The sequence below is a fragment of the Pan paniscus genome, chromosome 8 (genome assembly GCF_029289425.2).
Source record: "Pan paniscus chromosome 8, NHGRI_mPanPan1-v2.0_pri, whole genome shotgun sequence".
NCBI classification, from domain to species: Eukaryota; Metazoa; Chordata; class Mammalia; order Primates; family Hominidae; genus Pan; species Pan paniscus.
The window spans coordinates 58344334-58362735 of record NC_073257.2 but is presented as its reverse complement, the minus strand read 5'-3'; the positions used below and the strand labels follow the sequence as shown (position 1 = coordinate 58362735).

The following is an 18402-nucleotide window of genomic DNA, read 5'->3' as shown; positions in this document are numbered from 1 at the left end:
TGGTAGCTTGATGGGGGGATGGCAATGAATCTATAAATTACCTTGGGCAGTATGGCCATTTTCATGATATTGATTATTCCTACCCATGAGCATGGAATGTTCTTCCATTTGTTTGTATCCTCTTTTATTTCATTGAGCAGTGGTTTATAGTTCTTTTTGAAGAGGTCCTTCACATCCCTTGTAAGTTGGATTCCTAGGTATTTTATTCTCCTTGAAACAATTGTGAATGGGAGTTCACTCATGATTTGGCTCTCTGTCTGTTGTTGGTGTATAAGAATGCTTGTGATTTTTGTACATTGATTTTGTATCCTGAGACTTTGCTGAAGTTGCTTATCAGCTTAAGGAGATTTTGGGCTGAGACGATGGGGTTTTCTAGATATACAATCATGTCATCTGCAAACAGGAACAATTTGACTTCCTCTTTTCCTAATTGACTTTATCCATTTCTTCTAGATTTTCTAGTTTATTTGCATAGAGATGTTTATAGTATTCTTTGATGGTAGTTGGTATTTCTGTGGGATCGGTGGTGATATCCCCTTTGTCATTCTTTATTGCTTCTATTTGATTCTTCTGTCTTTTCTTCTTTATTAGTCTTGCTAGCGGTCTATCAATTTTGTTGATCTTTTCAAAAAACCAGCTCCTGGGTTCATTTATTATTTTGAAGGGTTTTTTGTGTCTCCATTTCCTTCAGTTCTGCTTTGCTCTTAGTTATTTCTTGCCTTCTGCTAGCTTTTGAATGTGTTTGCTCTTGCTTCTCTAGTTCGTTTAATTGTGATGTTAGGGTGTCAATTTTAGATCTTTCCTGCTTTCTCTTGTGGGCATTTAGTGCTATAAATTTACCTCTACACACTGCTTTGAAGGTGTCCCAGAGATTCTGGTATGCTGTGTGTTTGTTCTCGTTGGTTTCAAAGAACATCTTTATTTCTGCCTTCATTTCTTTATGTACCCAGTATTCATTCAGGAACAGGTTGTTCAGTTTCCATGTAGTTGAGCGGTTTTGAGTGAGTTTCTTAATCCTGAGTTCTAGTTTGATTGCACTGTGGTCTGAGAGACAGTTTGTTATAATTTCTGTTCTTTCACATTTGCTGAGGAGAGCTTTACTTCCAACTATGTGGTCAATTTTGGAATAGGTGTGGTGTGGTGTGCTAAAAAGAATGTATATTCTGTTGATTTGGGGTGGAGAGTTCTGTAGATGTCTATTAGGTCCGCTTGGTGCAGAGCTGAGTTCAATTCCTGGATATCCTTGTTAACTTTCTGTCTCGTTGATCTGTCTAATGTTGACAGTGGGGTGTTAAAACTTTCCCATTATTTGTGGGTGTCGAAGTCTCTTTGTAGGTCACTAAGGACTTGTTTTATGAATCTAGGTGCTCCTGTATTGGGTGCATATATATTTAGGATAGTTAGCTCTTCTTGTTGAATTGATCCCTTTACCATTATATAATGGCCTTCTTTGTCTCTTTTGATCTTTGTTGGTTTAAAATCTGTTTTATCAGAGACTAGGATTGCAACCCCTGCCTTTTTTTGTTTTCCGTTTGCTTGGTAGATCTTCCTCCATCCCTTTATTTTGAGCCTATGTGTGTCTCTACACGTGAGATGGGTTTCCTGAATACAGCACACTAATGGTCTTGACTCTTTATCCAATTTGCCAGTCTGTGTCTTTTAATTGGAGCATTTAGTCCATTTACATTTAAGGTTAATATTGTTATGTGTGAATTTGATCCTGTCATTATGATGTTAGCTGGTTATTTTGCTCGTTAGTTGATGTAGTTTCTTCCTAGCCTTGATGGTCTTTACAATTTGGCATGTTTTTGCAGTGGCTGGTGCCAGTTGTTCCTTTCCATGTTTAGTGCTTCCTTCAGGAGCTCTTTTAGGGCAGGCCTGGTGGTGACAAAATCTCTCAGCATTTGCTGGTCTGTAAAGTATTTTATTTTTCCTTCACTTATGAAGCTTAGTTTGGCTGGATATGAAATTCTGGGTTGAAAATTCTTTGCTTTAAGAATGTTGAATATTGGCCCCCACTCTTTTCTGGCTTGTAGAGTTTCTGCCGAGAGATCAGCTGTTAGTCTGATGGGCTTCCCTTTGTGGGTAACCGAACCTTTGTATTCTTTCTATCGCCTTCTTAAAACTGGAAGGGTGAGTGAGATAGGGCAACAGTAGCCATCTCCATGTCATCTAGATTAGTTAGATTAGGGATAACACAAAGGAAAAATTAAAATTTTCTCTATCTATCTTAGTCCTTTTACTATTTCTATGGCTTTAATATACTCGAAAGTTCTGCAACCAGCACCATAGTCAATTTTAGAATATTTTCATTATCCTAAAAATAAATCATTGAATCCACTGCTTCCTCCCGTTTACCCATTCCTACCCCAGCTCTTGGCATGCACTGCTCTACTTTCTGTCTCTGTAGATTTATCTCCTCTGGGCATTCCATACAACTGTCATCATGTAATATATGGTTCTTTGTGACTGACTTCTTAGTATAATTTTTTGCTTTTTTTTTTTTTTTGAGACAAGGTCTCACTGTATCACCTAGGCTGGAGTGCAGTGGCGCCATACCGGCTCACTGTAGCCTCAACCTCCTGGGCTCAAGCGATCCTCCCAACTCAGCCTCCTGAGTAGCTGGGACCACAGGCATGAGCCACCACACCCGGCTAAGTTTTGAGTTTTTTTGTAGGGATGTGGTTTTGCCATGTTGCCCAGGCTGGTCTGGAACTCCTGGGCTCAAGCAATTCACCCACCTTGGCCTCCCAAAGTGTTGACGTTATAGGCGTGAACCACCACACCTGGCCTACTTAGCATAACTTTTTAAAGGTTCATCCATATTGTGGCATGTGTTAGTACTTTATTTCTTTTTATTGCTGAATATGATTCCGTTGAATGGATATAGCTTATTTGATTTATCCGTTTATCATTTGATGGACGTTTAGGTTATTTCCACCTTTTGGCTATCATGAGTAACGTGATAGAAACATTCATGGACAAGTTTTCATATGAGGAGATGTTTGCATTTCTCTTTGGTGTATGTACCCTAGGAGTGAAGTTGTTGGGTCATATGATAACATGTTTAACCTTTTGAGAAAGAGCCAGACTATTTTTCAGAACTACTGCATAGATCCCCACTAGCAGTATATGAGGGTTTCAGTGTCACAACATCCTTGCTAACACTTGTTTGTCTTTTATTATGAACATAATTAAAGTAATATCTAATAGTTTTGATTTGTATTTCCATGATGGCTAATGATGTTGATTAACCCATTTTTCATTGGGTTATTTGTCATTATTATTATTATTATTATTATTATTATTTTGGTTGAGATGGGGCCTCGCTATGTTTCACACACTGGTTTTGAACTCCTGGCCTGAAGCAGTCCTCCCACCTCAGCCTCCCAAAATGCTGAGATGATAGGCGTGAGCTACTTGCACCTGGCCTTGCCCTTATGTTATTGAGTTGTAAGAGAGTTGTTTATATATTCTAGATACAAGTCCCTTATTACATATATGATTTGCAAACTTTTTCTTCTGTCGGTTGTCTTTAGACTTTTTTTTTAACATTTATAAATAGAGGTTGAGTCTTGCTATATTGCCTAGGCGTTTCTTGAGTTCCTGGCCTCAAGAGATTCTCTTGCCTTGGCCTTCCAAAGTTCTGGGATTATAGGTGTGAACCACTATGACTGGCTGTGTTTTCCCTTTCTCGGTGTCTTTTGAAGCACAAAAGTTTTTATTCTGATGATGTGTAGTTTGTCTCTTTTTCCTTTTGTGTGAGGAAGAGATCCAAATTTCTTTTGCATGTGGCTATCTAGTTGTCCCAGCACCATTTGTTGAAAACAGTACTCTTTCCCCAAGAAGTGATCTTGGCACCCTTCTTGAAAATCAGCTGACTATAGATACGTGGGTTTATTTCTGGGCTCTAAATTCTATTCCATTGATATATCTATTCATATTCCAGTATGACACAGTCTTGATTACTGCTCCTTTGTTGTAAGTTTTGCAATCTGGAAATGTGAGCTCTCCAACTTTGTTCTTCTTTTTCAAGGTTGTTTTGGCAGATCTGAGTCCCTTGAATTTTATATAAATTTTCAGATCAGCTTGTCAAATTTCTGTAAAGAAGTCAGCTCAGTTTTTGATAGAGATTGCTTTGACTCTCTATATCAACTTGGGAAGAATTGCCATTTTAACAATATTAAATCTTCTGATCCATGAACATGGACATCCATTTCCAGTTTCTTCAACAACCAGCTTTGGCAGTATCTCTTCTAGATGTGAATGTTCATGTTAGGTGGGCTGTATTTTGCAAGTTAGCATTAGTCAAATTGAAGCCCTCATGCCTGGATTGTCAGGCATAGTGCTGAGGTTTAACTGTTATTCTGTGTAAAGATTAATTTAGTTGATATAAAAGATGTCTGGAAATTATGCAAAGAAAATAATGTAATATATGATTTGTATTTTTCATGTAAATCTTCACATAAAAAATGGCATGGCCTGTTTTATCGTTTGCTTGTAAACTCATTTTTATCCTAAATATGTGTGGCATAGGAGGGAGATTGTTTCAGGCAAACTTATAGGTCAGTTGCTTTGTTGTGGTGGTACATATCAGAAGACTAACTTCAATGGCAGTGAGGAGGGATGTCCTTCAAAACTGCAAAAAATTTGAGACCCTCTTGCATCTGTGTTTCTGTGCCATAAATAGCCCTTCTCAGGCTTGTCATGGGCATGTACCAATGATGTAATAATGATGATTATATCAGAAGCACCACAGGTAGCTTTTGGCATGGTAGGTATAGGGCTGTGGATATGGTCAGTTTGACCAAGTATTCCAAGAGGCCCCATGGAGTTTGTCATCTGTAATAGAGGACTTTCGTGCATTAGTGATGAAAAAACTCCTTACCACTGACTATTGTGATCTCCCAGGGAGTATAAGGCAGCTCCGCAGTAAGTGCCTCTTGTCTTGTGTGATGTGCTTGAATACAAACATTCAGACTGTTTCTTGGGCACAGTAGTGCTCCATCTTATGCCAGCCTCATCAAAGGCTTGAAATAGAGTAGGTGGTGTGTGATACCTAGACACTAACATCACCTATTCTATTTTCCTTTTTTTGTTGTTATTATCAATGATCACTCACTTACTGTAAAACTAGACTTTATAAACAGATTTTTCTTTTAGCTAATTTTCTTCTATGTGTTGATCCCTCCCAGTTTTTTTTCCTTTTTGTTGTTCATTGATTCTAGAGTTGTGTGAAGGAAGCCATTTCGTGATTCCTGGTGCTCCTCTGCTTGCTTAGGGACACTACCAAGAGTTGGCACCAGCCTTACAAACACCTGCCTTTGATCCAGAGTAGAGTTTGGGGAGAGGTAGAGTAAGTGACTGCTTATCAAATGTGACCTTGGGGTTGTCAGGCCCTGTTGTTTACCCTACCTTTTCCTACTGCCTCACCTGTCCCCACCCCCTACCCCAGCACATGGTTAATAAATGAAAATCTCCGAATTCGAGATTCATTCTTTTGGTTGAAGGCTTCCATTTTCTGTTAAAATTTGAACAACATGAAACATTTTACTACATTAAACCTTCTGGATAATTTACGTTTAATTGGTTTTGTATACAGAGTGGGATAGATCTCAGTGGGTAAGTGGGGAGAAAGAACAACACACAATTCAATTATTAGACATTTTGGGGGATGCGTAAGAGAAAACCAGAAACAGGGCAGGAGTACCTGGAATCACTGAAGACAGTTTATGCATACACTGTTATTTTACCTAAAGGCAGCCTTTCTCATGGTTCTCAGGCATGTCACGGTGACCCTTCATATTCCCTAGGAAACCCTTTACAGCAATGTTTGGCAAACTATAGTCTGATGGGCCACATCTAGCCTGCTGCCTATTTTTGTAAATAAAGTTTTATTGGAACATAACTGTGCTCATTCATGTACATACTCTTTTTTTTTGGTGGGGGGGGTTTGGGGGGTTGGAGTCTTGCTGTGTTACCCAGGCGGGAGTGCAGTTGTGCGATCTTGGCTCACTGCGAGCTCCGCCTCCTGGGTTTGTGCCATTCTCCTGCCTCAGCCTCCTGAGTAGCTGGGACTACAGGCGCCCGCCACCATGCCTGGCTAATTTTTTGTATTTTTAGTAGAGACAGGGTTTCACCGTGTTAGCCAGGGTGGTCTCGATCTCCTGACCTCATGATTTGCCCGCCTTGGCCTCCCAAAGTGCTGGGATTACAGGCGTGAGCCACCGCACCCGGCCCATTTACATGCTCTCTATGGGTGCTTTCATGCTACAGTGGCAGAGTTAATTAGCTGGAACACACTTGGACCACAGTGCCTAAAATATGTATCTTGCCCTTTATAGGAAGAGTTTGCCAACAGCTCGTGTAGAGTCTCTACTTTTGGAAGGTTAAGTATGGATCATAGATATCTTGAGTTTAATTTGGACTTCCTAACCTCTGATCTCACCATTATGTGGACTCACAGACAGTGGTTTTAAGGAAAGATCACTGCTTATTTCAGGACAAATGCTTGGTCATGATAAAAAAAAAAGTTTAACTTCAAAAATATTCTTAAAATAAATGGTGGCACTGCTTTGTTTTAATCCTAAGTAACCAATGGAAGATTATATCTCTGATTATACATGTACGTGATCCATCTGCCTCTTTCAGGTGCTCCCATCTTATTATGAGAAATGTTAGAATTTTCCCCTTAGACATTCATCTTCTATTGTTTTTGAAGACCAAACATTTATGTTGCCGTAACTTATTTAAATATACATATGAATATAAATAGAAAATGTTAAGCTCACTCTTGGAAATTTAAAGTGTTTTAGCTGAGTTATGTTTATTCTCTCTTCATTTTCTCTCAGCTTGAAATCCATGGCCCAAAATGACTCTACCAGTGGAGACTCTCTTCTGTGAAGAAGACGACCAGATAAGAGGTTGGGATGAGCATGCCACTGCATCAGATCTCTGCCATTCCATCCCAGGATGCCATCTCTGCTAGAGTCTACAGAAGTAAGACCAAAGAAAAGGAGAGGGAAGAACAGGTACTGGGAGAATATCTTTTTTAGTTTCATTATTAAGTTTTTATTAAAGATGACCTAGAACAATGCTTAAACTCTAAAGGTCAGGTTTTCTCTGATAATATACTGACAGGCACACAAATAGTTGTACTCAGAAGGAATTGTCTTTTTGTAGATTTCTAGGTTTTCAGATTTTGGTGTAAACTACTGTTTATAAATGGTTATAAATGACTTATCTTCATTGGTTAAATCTACCTGATTATTTTTGGTTAATCACTGTGACTAAGTTCTTTGGATTCTCAGAACATGATGCTGCTAGTTCCCTATTCATTGTAGTGTGAAATTTGGACACCAGATGGCTGGAATTTCTTAATATGTGTCTTAGTCTGCCCTAGCTGCTGTAACAAAATGCCATAGCCTGGGTGGTTTAAATAACAAGCATTTATTTCTCAAAGTTCTGGAGGCTGGAAATCTGAGATCAGGGTGCCAGCATGGTTGGATTCTGGTGAGGTCTTACTTCCTGACTTATAAACAGCTGCCTTCTTGCTGTGTCCTCACATGGCATGGAGAGAGGAAGGAAGCAAGCTGTCATGTGGCTGTTCATATAGAAGAACTGATCCCATGGAGAGGGTTCCACCCCTAGGACCTAATTGTCTCTCCAAGGCCCCACCTCCAAATACCATTACATTATGGATTAGAGTTCTGGCATAAAAGTTTTGTGGGAAACATAAACATTTAGTCCATAATAGTGTGTACATGAGGAAGCTATACAAACTTGTTTGGAATAGAAAAAGGAAAATGTCCAACAGTTAGGCCAGGAAGGGAGATTCTTTTTGATATACACCCTCACTGCAGGTTTACTGTAGGTGGTTATTTAATAAAGCCTTATTGAATTTATCTATTTGATGGGATTTTTAAGGTCTAAATAAATAGCATTAATCAATTATTTGTAGAATGGGGATTTTGATTGGTATTGGGAAGAAAGAGAAACCATTCTGTCTTACCTTAGTGTGGGGATGGTTCGAACACCCCGTGGCAGCCTGACAGTTCAGGGTGTCGTGGAGCCCAGATGAGGTGGCAGTAGTGGAAGAGCAGTTGAACCAGGAACTTGCAGGGCCCTGTGAGAGCTTCAGCAGCAATGGCACAGGATGAAAATAGTGGTTGTGTTTCTAGGGTCTCAATTGTGGTATCAGGTTTGATTTGAAAGGTAAATTTTTGTCCAGTGGAGCCCATTTTTATTTATGCAGTTTTTCCTGGCACAGGTTCAACCCAAAATCTTTTGCTATGATTTCTGATCCTCCTGTGCTTGGGAGATATTATTCCTACTGAGTCCCATAAGAAGAGTGAACCCTTGCATTTTACCTAGACTCAAATAATCCACCTGTTTGCTTAGTCTAATCTGCTAACACACCCTCGCTGAAGCCCATAACTTCTACAGAGGGTTAATGACTTTTATACAGTAGTCAATATAGTTGATGAATGAATGAATGAGTGAATATGAATTCAGTTTCAGTGATATGGGTCATGTCACTGTGGAGATGATCTTTTATTTCAAATACAGTATGAGAACCTTACAATAGTATACTTTCATTTCTTTCCTTCTGGCCTTTTCATTATTGTCTTTTAATAAATTTTAAACCCTAGGATATATTTTAAAAAATACTTTAAATACTTTTAAATAATAATAAAGATCTGTTTACTCAGATAATTACCATTTCTGGTATATTTCCATCTATCATTTTTCTTTTGTCTAAAGGACTTTAGCATTTCTTATAATGTGAGTTGGCTGACAATGACTTCTTTCAGCTTTATTTTAAAAATATTTTTTATTTGTTTCTTGTATTCTGAAGTTGTGCTTGTGGATCAGTGGATTTACAATTTTCATAGAATTTGGAGCTTTTTGGCTATTCTTCAGATACTTTTTCTGTCCCCCCATTCTTTCTTTGGGGACTCCATTATACACATTGACTGGCTTAAAGCTGTCCACTGCTGCACTTTTAATTTTTTAAGGTTATTTTTTCTTTCTGCATTTTATTTTGGATATTCCAATTACTTTGTTTATAATTTCATTAATATTTTCTTTTTCAATATCTAATCTGCCAGTAATTCCGTCTAGTGTGTTTTTCATCTCAGACATGTTTTATCACTAGACATTTGGTTTGGATCTTTTTTATATCTTCCATGTCTCTATTCAACTTTTTTAGTATATGAAATAACAGCTATAATGACAGTTTTAGTCCTCTTTTCTGTCATTGTTGGCATATGTGACTATTCTGAGTTTGCTTTTCTCCCTCACTTGATATCTTTGGTCAGTTTTATTTTCATTTTTGTTATTATTTTTTACTTATTTTTGAGTACAGATCTTGCTCTGTTGCCCAGGCTAGCATAGAGTGGCGTGATCACAGCATACCGCAGCCACGAACTCCTGGGCTCAAATGATCCTCCTGCCACAACCTCCCAAGTAGCTGGCACTATAGACCATGCCTGGATAAGTTTTTCTTTCATTTTGTAGAGTCAGGGTCTTGCCATTGCCCAGGCTGGTCTCAAACTCCTGGGCTTAAGCAATCCTCCCATCTTGGCCTCCCAAATTGCTGGGACTGCAAGTGTGAGCCACTGCACCTGGCCCAGTTTCATTTTTAAGTAAAAGTTTATTTTAGACTAGTTTTAGATTTACAGAAAAATTAAGCTAGGATGGAGTATTTTCATATACCTGACACCCAGTTTCTCATATTGTTATCATTTATAGATTTAGTATAAGTGCAGTGTTGTTACACCACCTGAATAGTGCACATAAGCACCTATGAGGTAATTTCTCATCCCTCACCCACTCCCATCCTCCCACCTTTCTGAGTCTCCAGTGTTATTATTCCACTCTCTATGCCCCTGTGTACATATTTTTCAGCTCCCACCTGTAAGTGAGAATATGTGATATTTGACTTGCTCTTTCTGAGTTATTTCACTTAAGATAGTTACCTCCAGTTCTATCCATGTTGCTACAAAAAAACATGAATTCATTCTTTTTTTATAGCTGAGTAGTATTCCATGGTGTGGATTACTTTATCCAATCATCCGTTGATGGGCACTTAGATTGATTTTATGTCTTTGCTATTGTGAGTAGTCCTGCAATAAATATTTGAGTACAGGTATCTTTTTGATATAATGATTTATTTCCCTTTGTGTAGATCCCCAGTAGTGGGATCACTGGATCAAATGGTATTTCTATTAGTTCTTTGAGAAGTCTCCATATTGTTTTCCGTAGAAGCTGTACTAGTTTACACTCCCAACAACAGTCTGTGAGCATTCCCTTTTATCTGCATCCTTGCCAACATCTGTTATTGATTTTTTTGACACCTGAGTAATAGCCATTCTGACTGGTGTGAAATGGTATTTCATTGCTTTTATTTGCATTTCTAACTTTTTAAATGTTTCTTGGCCATTTGTATGTCATCTTTTGCAAAATATGTGTTCATGCCCTTTGCCCATGTTTTAAAAAGGTTATTTTTTTCTTGTTGAGTTCTTTGTAGAGTCTACAAATTAGCTTTTTGTAAGATGCATAGTCTGCAGATATTTTCTCCTGTTCTGTAGATTGTCTGTTTTCTCTGTTGATTGATTATTTGCTGTGTAGAAGCTTTTTATTTTAATTAAGTCCCATTTGTCTATTTTCATTTTTGTAGCTTTCCTTTTGAGGTCCCAGGCATGAATTCTTTGCCTTAGGCCAATGTCCAGAGAGTTTTTCCTAGGTTTTCTTCTAGAATCTTTATAGTTTCAGATCTTTCAGGTCTTTATACTTTCAGGTCTTTAATCCATCTTAAGTTGATTTTTGTATATAGTGAGAGATACGGGTCCAGTGTCATTCTACTGTATATGGTTACCCAATTCTCCCAAGTATCACATATAGAATAGGGTGTTCTTCCACTAGTGTATGTTTTTGTTGACTTTGAAGAAGATCATTTGCCTGTAGGCATGTGTCTTTAATTTGGGTTCTGTAATCTGTTTCATTGACCTGTGTGTCTGTTTTTATAATAGTTTTGGTTGTTATAGCCTTATAGTACAATTTGAAGTCAAGTAATTTGATGCCTCAAGTATTGTTCTTTTTGCTTACCATTGCTTTGGCCATTCAGGCTCTTCTCTGGTTCCTTGGGTATTTTAGGATTGTTTTTTCTAATACTATGAAAAACAATGTTAGTATTTTTATAGGAATTGCATCTGCAGATTTCTTTGAGTAGTATGGTCGTTTTAATGATACTGATTCTTCTAACCCATGATCATGTTTGTGTCATATGTGATTTCTTTCGTCAGCTTTTTGTAGTTTTTTTTGTAGAGATCTTTCACATCCTTGGTTGAGTGTATTTCTGAGTATTTTATTATTTTTTTGTAGCTATTGTAAATGGGATTGACTTCTTGGTTTGGTTCTTGATTTGGTTCTCAGCTTGATTATATCATTGTTGTATAGAAATGCTACTGATTCCTCCTCACAACAAAAAATACAAAAATTAGCTGGGTGTGGTGGCACGTGCCTGTAAGTCCCAGCGACTTGGGATGCTGAGGTGGGAGGATCACTTGAGCCCAGGAGGTCGAGGCTGCGCTAAGCTATGACCGTGCCACTGTGCTCCAGCCTGGGTAACAGAGTGAGACCGTTTCAAAAACAAACAAACAAACAAACAAACCCCAACTAAACAAAAGAAATACTACTGATTTTGTAGGTCGATTTTGTATCCTGAAACTCTACTGAATTAATTTATCAAATTTACGAGTGTTTTGGAGGAGTCTTAGGGTTTTCCAGGTATAAAATTATATCAGCAAACAGAGATAGTTTAACTTCCTCTTTTACAATTTAGATGTCTTTTCTTTCTTTCTATTGCCTTACTGCTCTAGCCCGATAGGACTTTTAGTACTGTGTTGAGTAGGAGTGGTAAGAGTGGGGATCATTGTCTTCTTCCATTTCTTAAGGGGAATGCTTTCAACCTTTCCCCATTCAGTATGATGTTGGCTGTGGGATTCTTGTATATGGGTTTTATTATTTTGAGGTATGTTCCTACTACACCAAGTTGTTGAGTGGTTTTTATCATGAAAGAATGCTGAATTTTATCAAATGCTTTTTCTGTATCTATCGAGATAATAATATGGTTTTTGTTTTTAATCCTGTTTATGTGGCAGATCACATTTATTGATTTTTGTATGTTAAACCGTACTTGTATCCCTGGAATATAACCCACTTGATTGTGGTGTACCATGTTTTTTGATGTGCTGTTGGATTTGGTTTGCTAGTATTTTCTTGAGCGTTTTTGCATCTGTGTTCATTAGGGGTACTGATTGATTCTGTTTCTGTTTTTGTGTGTCCTTGCTTGGATTTGGTGTTAGGGTGATACTGGCTTCAGTTAGAGAGGATTTTCTTCAATTTGGGGGAACAGTGTTGTCAATAGGATTGGTACCTATTCTTCTACATCTGGTAGAATTTGGCTGTGAATTCATCTGCTCCTGGGGTTTTTTGTTGTTGGGAGATTTTTTTTTATTTTTATTACTGGTTAAGTCTTACTGGTTATTGGTCTCTTCAGGCTTTCTCTTTCTTCTTAGTTCATTCTTGAGAGGTTGTGTGTCTTTAGGAATTTACCTGTTTCATCTAGGTTTTCTAGTTCGTTAGTGTAGAGATGTTCATGGTAGACTCTGATGATCTTTTGTATTTCTGTGGTATCATTTGTAATGTCTTTTTCATTTCTGATTGTGCTTATTTGAATTTTCTTTCTTCTTGGTTAATGTAGCTAGTAGGCTGTCAATTTTGTTTATCTTTTCAGTGAAGGAACTTTTTGTTTCTTTATCTTTTGGGTTTTTATGATCTGGATTTCATTTAGTTCTGCTCTTCATCATTTCTTTTCTTCTGGGTTTGGTTTGTTCTTGTTTTTCTAGTTCCTTGAGGTACTATGTCAGGTTAACTTGTGGTCTTTCTATTTTTTTCGATTTAGGCATTTAACGCCATAAACTTTTCTTTCTTGAATCCATTTACAGTCAACACTATAAGCTTTTGCTGTATTCCAGAGGTTTTGGTATGTTGTGTCTTTACTTTTGTTTAAAAAATTTTTAAACTTCCATCTTAATTTCATCACTGACCCAAAAATCATTCGAGAGCAGGTTAATTTCCATGTATTTGTATAGATTTGAGAGTCCTTCTTGGAATTGACTTTAGGTTTTTTCCACTGTAGTCTGAGAAGACAACTTGAAATGATTTCAGTTTTTTAAAAATTTATTGAGACTTGCTTCATTCCTTAAGATAAGGTCTGTCTTGGAAAATGTTCCACATGCTAATAAGAAGAATGTATATTCTGTGATTGTTGGGTAGCTTGTTGTATAAACATCTGTTAGGTCGATTTGTTCTACAGTCCAATTTAAATCCAGTGGGGTTTTTTTTTCTTTTTTTTTCTGTCTCAGTGATCTGTGTAGTGCTGTCAGTGGGGTGTTGAAGTCCCCTCTTGTGCTATAAAGGAATGCCCAAGGCTGGGTAATTTATAAGTAAGAGATTTTATTTGGCTCACCATTCTGCAGACTGTACAAGAAGCACAGTGGTTGTGTAAAAGTGCCTGGCCTCCTCTCTTCAGCCTGGCTTGTTGGCTGGTAGCAGCAGCTGCTCAGGGCTCGGAAGCCTGTGTACTCCCATGTGAGTTTGAGCAATGCCTTTGTCAGTCTCCAGGCAACTCACTCTATTAGGCTGGAGACCTGCGAGGGTCAAGGGGGTCTCCCAAAGCTAGTGTTGCAAAAGTCCATGGTGGGAATGTGGAGCCCTGGGAGTCTCTCATCTACCCTTTCCCAGCATCTAGAAGCTTCTTTCATCTCTCAGCAATCCTGGCTGAGCACGTGCCTTGCTTCCTTCTCCTTTGTGATCAGTGATTCCTGTTGCTTTTCAGTTGAAGTCCAGTGTTCTGTTTTAGATGACCTATTTGAAGGGTGAATATCTACTCGCCGTTTTGGAGCTTTCCATGGAAGAGGCATGTACTAGCTGCATCTAGTTAGCCATCTTGAACCAAGCTTCCAGTTTCTCATATTATTAACATCTTAAAATAGTGTGCTGCATTCATCATAGTTAGTGAACTAATATGAATACATTATAGTTTTAAAGTCCATGCTTTATTCAGATTTCCCTACTTTTTAACTAATGTCCTTTTTGTGTTCCAGGATCTCATCTCTAGGATGTAGCATATTACATTTTGTTGTTGTATCTCCTTAGGCTCCTCTTGGCTATGACAGTTTCTCAGACTTCCCTTGTTTTAGATTACCTTGACAGTTTTGAAGAATACTGATCAGGTATTTTGTGGAATGTCCTTCTATGGGAATTGTCTGATATTTTTCTCATGACTAGACTAGGGTTATAGGTTTTGGGATGGAAGTCCACAGATACAATGTACCAGTTCATCACAACAGATCAAGTATACTATCAACATGATTTATGACTGATTTTCTTGACCACCTGGCTGATATAGTGACTGTCAGGTCTCTCCACTATGAAGTTACTCTTTTTCTCCCCTTTTGTACTTTATTCTTTGGAAGGAAGTCACTATGCATAGCCCACTTTAAAGAATGGGGAGTTGTGCTCCCCCTCCTTGAAGGTGGAGTCTTTACATGAATTATCTGGAATTCTTCTACATGTCTGGAACCCAAATTGCAAGATTGTCCAAAAAATACATTTTTCAATTTTCTGCCCTGTCCTCCTTGATAAAGGGATCCTGAAAGAAATGGTCTGTATCCCAGGATTCCTGAAAGGTGATAAGTAAGAAGGTAATTCAATGATCAACTCATATTTAAAGTAAGCTACACAGAAAATAAAAGTGGTATTTTATATATTTATAAACAGTCCTAGTTTTGGCCCTGTTGTCCTGCTACTGAGGTCAAAAGGAGGATTTTACCATGCAGCATCAGGATGATGGTCACGTAAACACAATTTCGTATTTGCTCTAAAAACACATGAGTATTGATAGATCATACTGTATTCATTTGTACCTAACATCTTTTGAAAAAATGACCTCACAATGTTCAAGTGATAACAATATCTTTAGACAGAATCACCACATTTTTACTACTTAAAAATTATTCTCTTTTCTCTATTAGATAAATTCTTCCCTTTTAAATAATAAAAACCTAATATAAGGAACTTGGAGAAAACCTCTTGAATTTTAACATTGCAGTATCTCCAGAGCCATGTGGGCAAACTCCCAGTTTAATGCTTGAACCTACTCTGTATTATCATGGCCAGTTTGTTTTTAGGGCACCATTAGGGCATCAGCCCTGATGCTAACCCACTACTTCGAAAGGCAGTTGTTTTGTGCTTTTTTTTTGGGGCTACCAGAGATTTGAGATACAGTATAAGAACAAACTGTCTGTAGCTTTCTCTTACTGACACTTTTACTTTTTGCTTCCAGGAACTGCCAGTCTTATTCTGCAGGATAAAAATCCCTTATAATCACGTATTATTAGTTGGGACTCTCAGCATTCTAGTTACTGTCTTTTAGACCATTTCTAGCTTTTTTATAGAAGTATGTTTACATGAAGAGATGAATATGCATCTTTAAAATAAACCTGTTGCAGATTACTGTCTGGTTAGGCATCACCATCTGTGAGATCATTTGCGTGGCTTCTTGAATCATCCATCTACCTTACCTGCAAGGGCCACAAGAGATTAATATTCTCATACTTGGAAACCAGAATTTCTTTGTCACCTGTTTACCTGTCCTTGCTCCCTGGAGTCTTTCACTTCTGCTTCCAAGCGTGTTTTTCCTATTTGGTAATCACAGCGATCTCTGAAACCCCTTGGAAGTATCTCCTAGTTGGCTCAAACATGTATAGAAAGTTGTAGCATGCTTAACATTTAAGAACCAAAGAAGACTTCTTTACTAAATGGTCATTTTCTGCTTTGTAGGCTTGTTTTCTTTGAGAATAAAGAGAAGTTTTGATGTTTTTCTAGAGATTAAAAAAGAGTATGCTGTTATAAAACATTAAATTCAAGTTGACCCATTTGAACGGCTACATCTACATTTTCTTTCGCATATATAGATTTTTGAAGCTGAAATGCAGATAAAATTATGTGCAACTTTGAGGTCCTGCAATTTTAAATATTCTTAGTAAAAAGCCAACAATATCGATTCCAGCTATTTTATATATTAGCAGCTTACCTATATCAGCTAATTCTCACGTAAAACTTGAGAACTGATAATGGTTTGCTGTTTATTTATTTAGAGTTTAGAGATGGAAGGAATGCACAGAATAACTGTAGCTGACCTCTGTGGATGTTGGTCTAGTGAGAGTTTGCTAGTTAAGAGTTCACATAATCTAGGTAAAACCAAGAGTCTTGTCTGGTTGTGCGGTAAGTGAAGCATTTGCAGTTGGTTTCAGTGTGTTGCATATAAGTTGAGTCAAGGTGGTGTATGAATACGTTTGTCTAGGTATCACTGTAGGACTTGATGATTATGATTTCTTGGTTGTCACTACTCTCTTATAGCTGTCCTGTGTGAATTGGACAACTAGGTGGCAGATAATTTTTCAGATTTTCTGTCAGTAACTTGAAAATAAGAAAACCACTCAAATATATTTATTTATTTTTCACTCTTTGTTTTTATTTATTTAGTTTAGAGATTGGGTCTCACTCTCACAGGCTGGAGTGCAGTGGCGTGATCATAGCTCACTGCAGCCTTGAACTGCTGGGCTCAAGTGATCCTCCCATCCCAGCCTCCTGAATAGCTGGGACTATAGGCATACACCATCACACGTGGCTAAATTTTTTGTTTTGAAGAGATGAGATCTTGCTATGTTGCCAAGGCTGGCCTCAAACTCCTGGCCTCAAGCCATCCTCCCACCTTGGCTTTCCAAAGTGTTGGGATTATAGGTGTGAGCCACCCTACTGGGCCCCTAATTTATTTTTTAATGCAGAGATTGCAGTAACTAATAGTACAGTCCTAGTATCCTGTAATCGTTGTTAATGGCTTTTGATATGTGATGTTATTGAGATGACTTCCTTATTTTACACATGAATAAAACAGCACCAAAGATAAATGCCTTATGGTCACGTGACTGTATATTTTTTTCCATATTGTTTTGTTTCCTCTAAAAAAATGCTTGCACATGAATATAGACTGCACACACATATTTTTTCATTCATTTGTGCATCAAATAGTTTTGTGTTTTTAAGAGACAGGGGTCTCATTCTGTTGCCCACGTTGAGGTGCACGGGTGCAATTATAGCTCACTTGGGGGGCCACGTGTTGGTATTATAGACACGAGCCATCACACCTGGCTTGGAATGTTTTATATCTTCCATACCACTTTTGCATAGGGAATGAACTGTCATCCCTTTCATCCAGTCATCCTAATGCCGAATTTGTGTGTTTTTCATGTTTATTTCTGAAGAACTCAATTTACCACATTTCAGAAGCCTGTTTTTTTAAAAGCAGAGCAGGGCACTGCTGTTGGATTCACACTGTTCAGGTAATACATGAACAGTGGTAGAATTACAAAGACATCTTAATAGCATCTTTTGCCTCAGGGCTTTGGTTTTGAGTTAGGCTTAGGATGATTAAGGTATAGTGTTTATGTATTACTAGCTGTGTACGTAATTAGCACTTCTAAGCAGAGTCATACACCCAAATTGGGAAAGATGTGCTCAACTGATTTGTATTACACCCCAGGATTGTTACCCAAGGTGTGTAGATGTCTGTTCCCTGAGAGCAAAGGTCTTTTCATCTAATTAGCGGTGTGACCTTGGGTTCTTACTGAACTTGGAGGAGACTGCTTATTTTCTGGAAAGTGGTGGAGATGAAATGGTTACTTTGTGGGAGATAGTCACTCCCACAGTGTGTCCACTCCCAGATAGTGTCCTTCAGGCCTCAGTGGCCCTCCCATACCAATCCACTGAGAGTTGTCACCCCAAATCTAACAGTCACAAGGCTAGCATCTTTTACCAACAAAACTTTGATAACTGAAAAAATTATTTTATTAAATTAATATGAAGAGTTTTTGGGGGGAAATTTGAACCTTGAACCCCTGACTTTAAAAAGTTGTTTATCATTAAAAACAGAAAAATGTGGGAGGACTGTCTTAGATTATAAAAAACTAAAAAGACAACCAGTGTAATATGTGTACCTTGGTGGAACCTGTTAAAAACATAAATACCTATAAGGTGTGTTTTTTGGACAACTGGGAAAGCTGAATATTTTCTATATATTAGATAATAATGATAGAATTACAGTTAATTTTATGCATCAGAATATGTATATCAGAGAAAGAAAAAGTAAATGGGCAGATTTTATAACAGTTGATGCATCTAGGTGAAGGACAGACAGGTATTCATTGTACTATTCTTTTAGCTTTTCTGTAGATTTAAAGTTTTTCAAATCAAAAGTTTTGGGAAATAAAAGAA

The 18402-nt window shown here is 37.8% G+C and overlaps 1 protein-coding gene across 11 annotated transcripts in view; it reads left to right on the top strand.

The window, feature by feature from the left end:
• MARCHF8 (membrane associated ring-CH-type finger 8) overlaps positions 1-18402 on the top strand; it is a 139161-nt gene that overhangs the window by 55808 nt on the left and 64951 nt on the right. For 9 of the 11 annotated variants that reach the window (XM_034930393.3, XM_063607365.1, XM_008969845.5 and 6 more), the window contains one exon: positions 6852-7031. In XM_034930393.3, coding sequence (XP_034786284.1) covers positions 6930-7031 — 102 coding nt within the window. In that variant the 5' untranslated portion in view covers positions 6852-6929. Of the gene's footprint in view, positions 1-4728; positions 4933-6851; positions 7032-18402 lie in introns of those variants that run through there. The other 2 variants (XM_003816756.5, XM_003816757.3) reach the window with 2 other exon arrangements.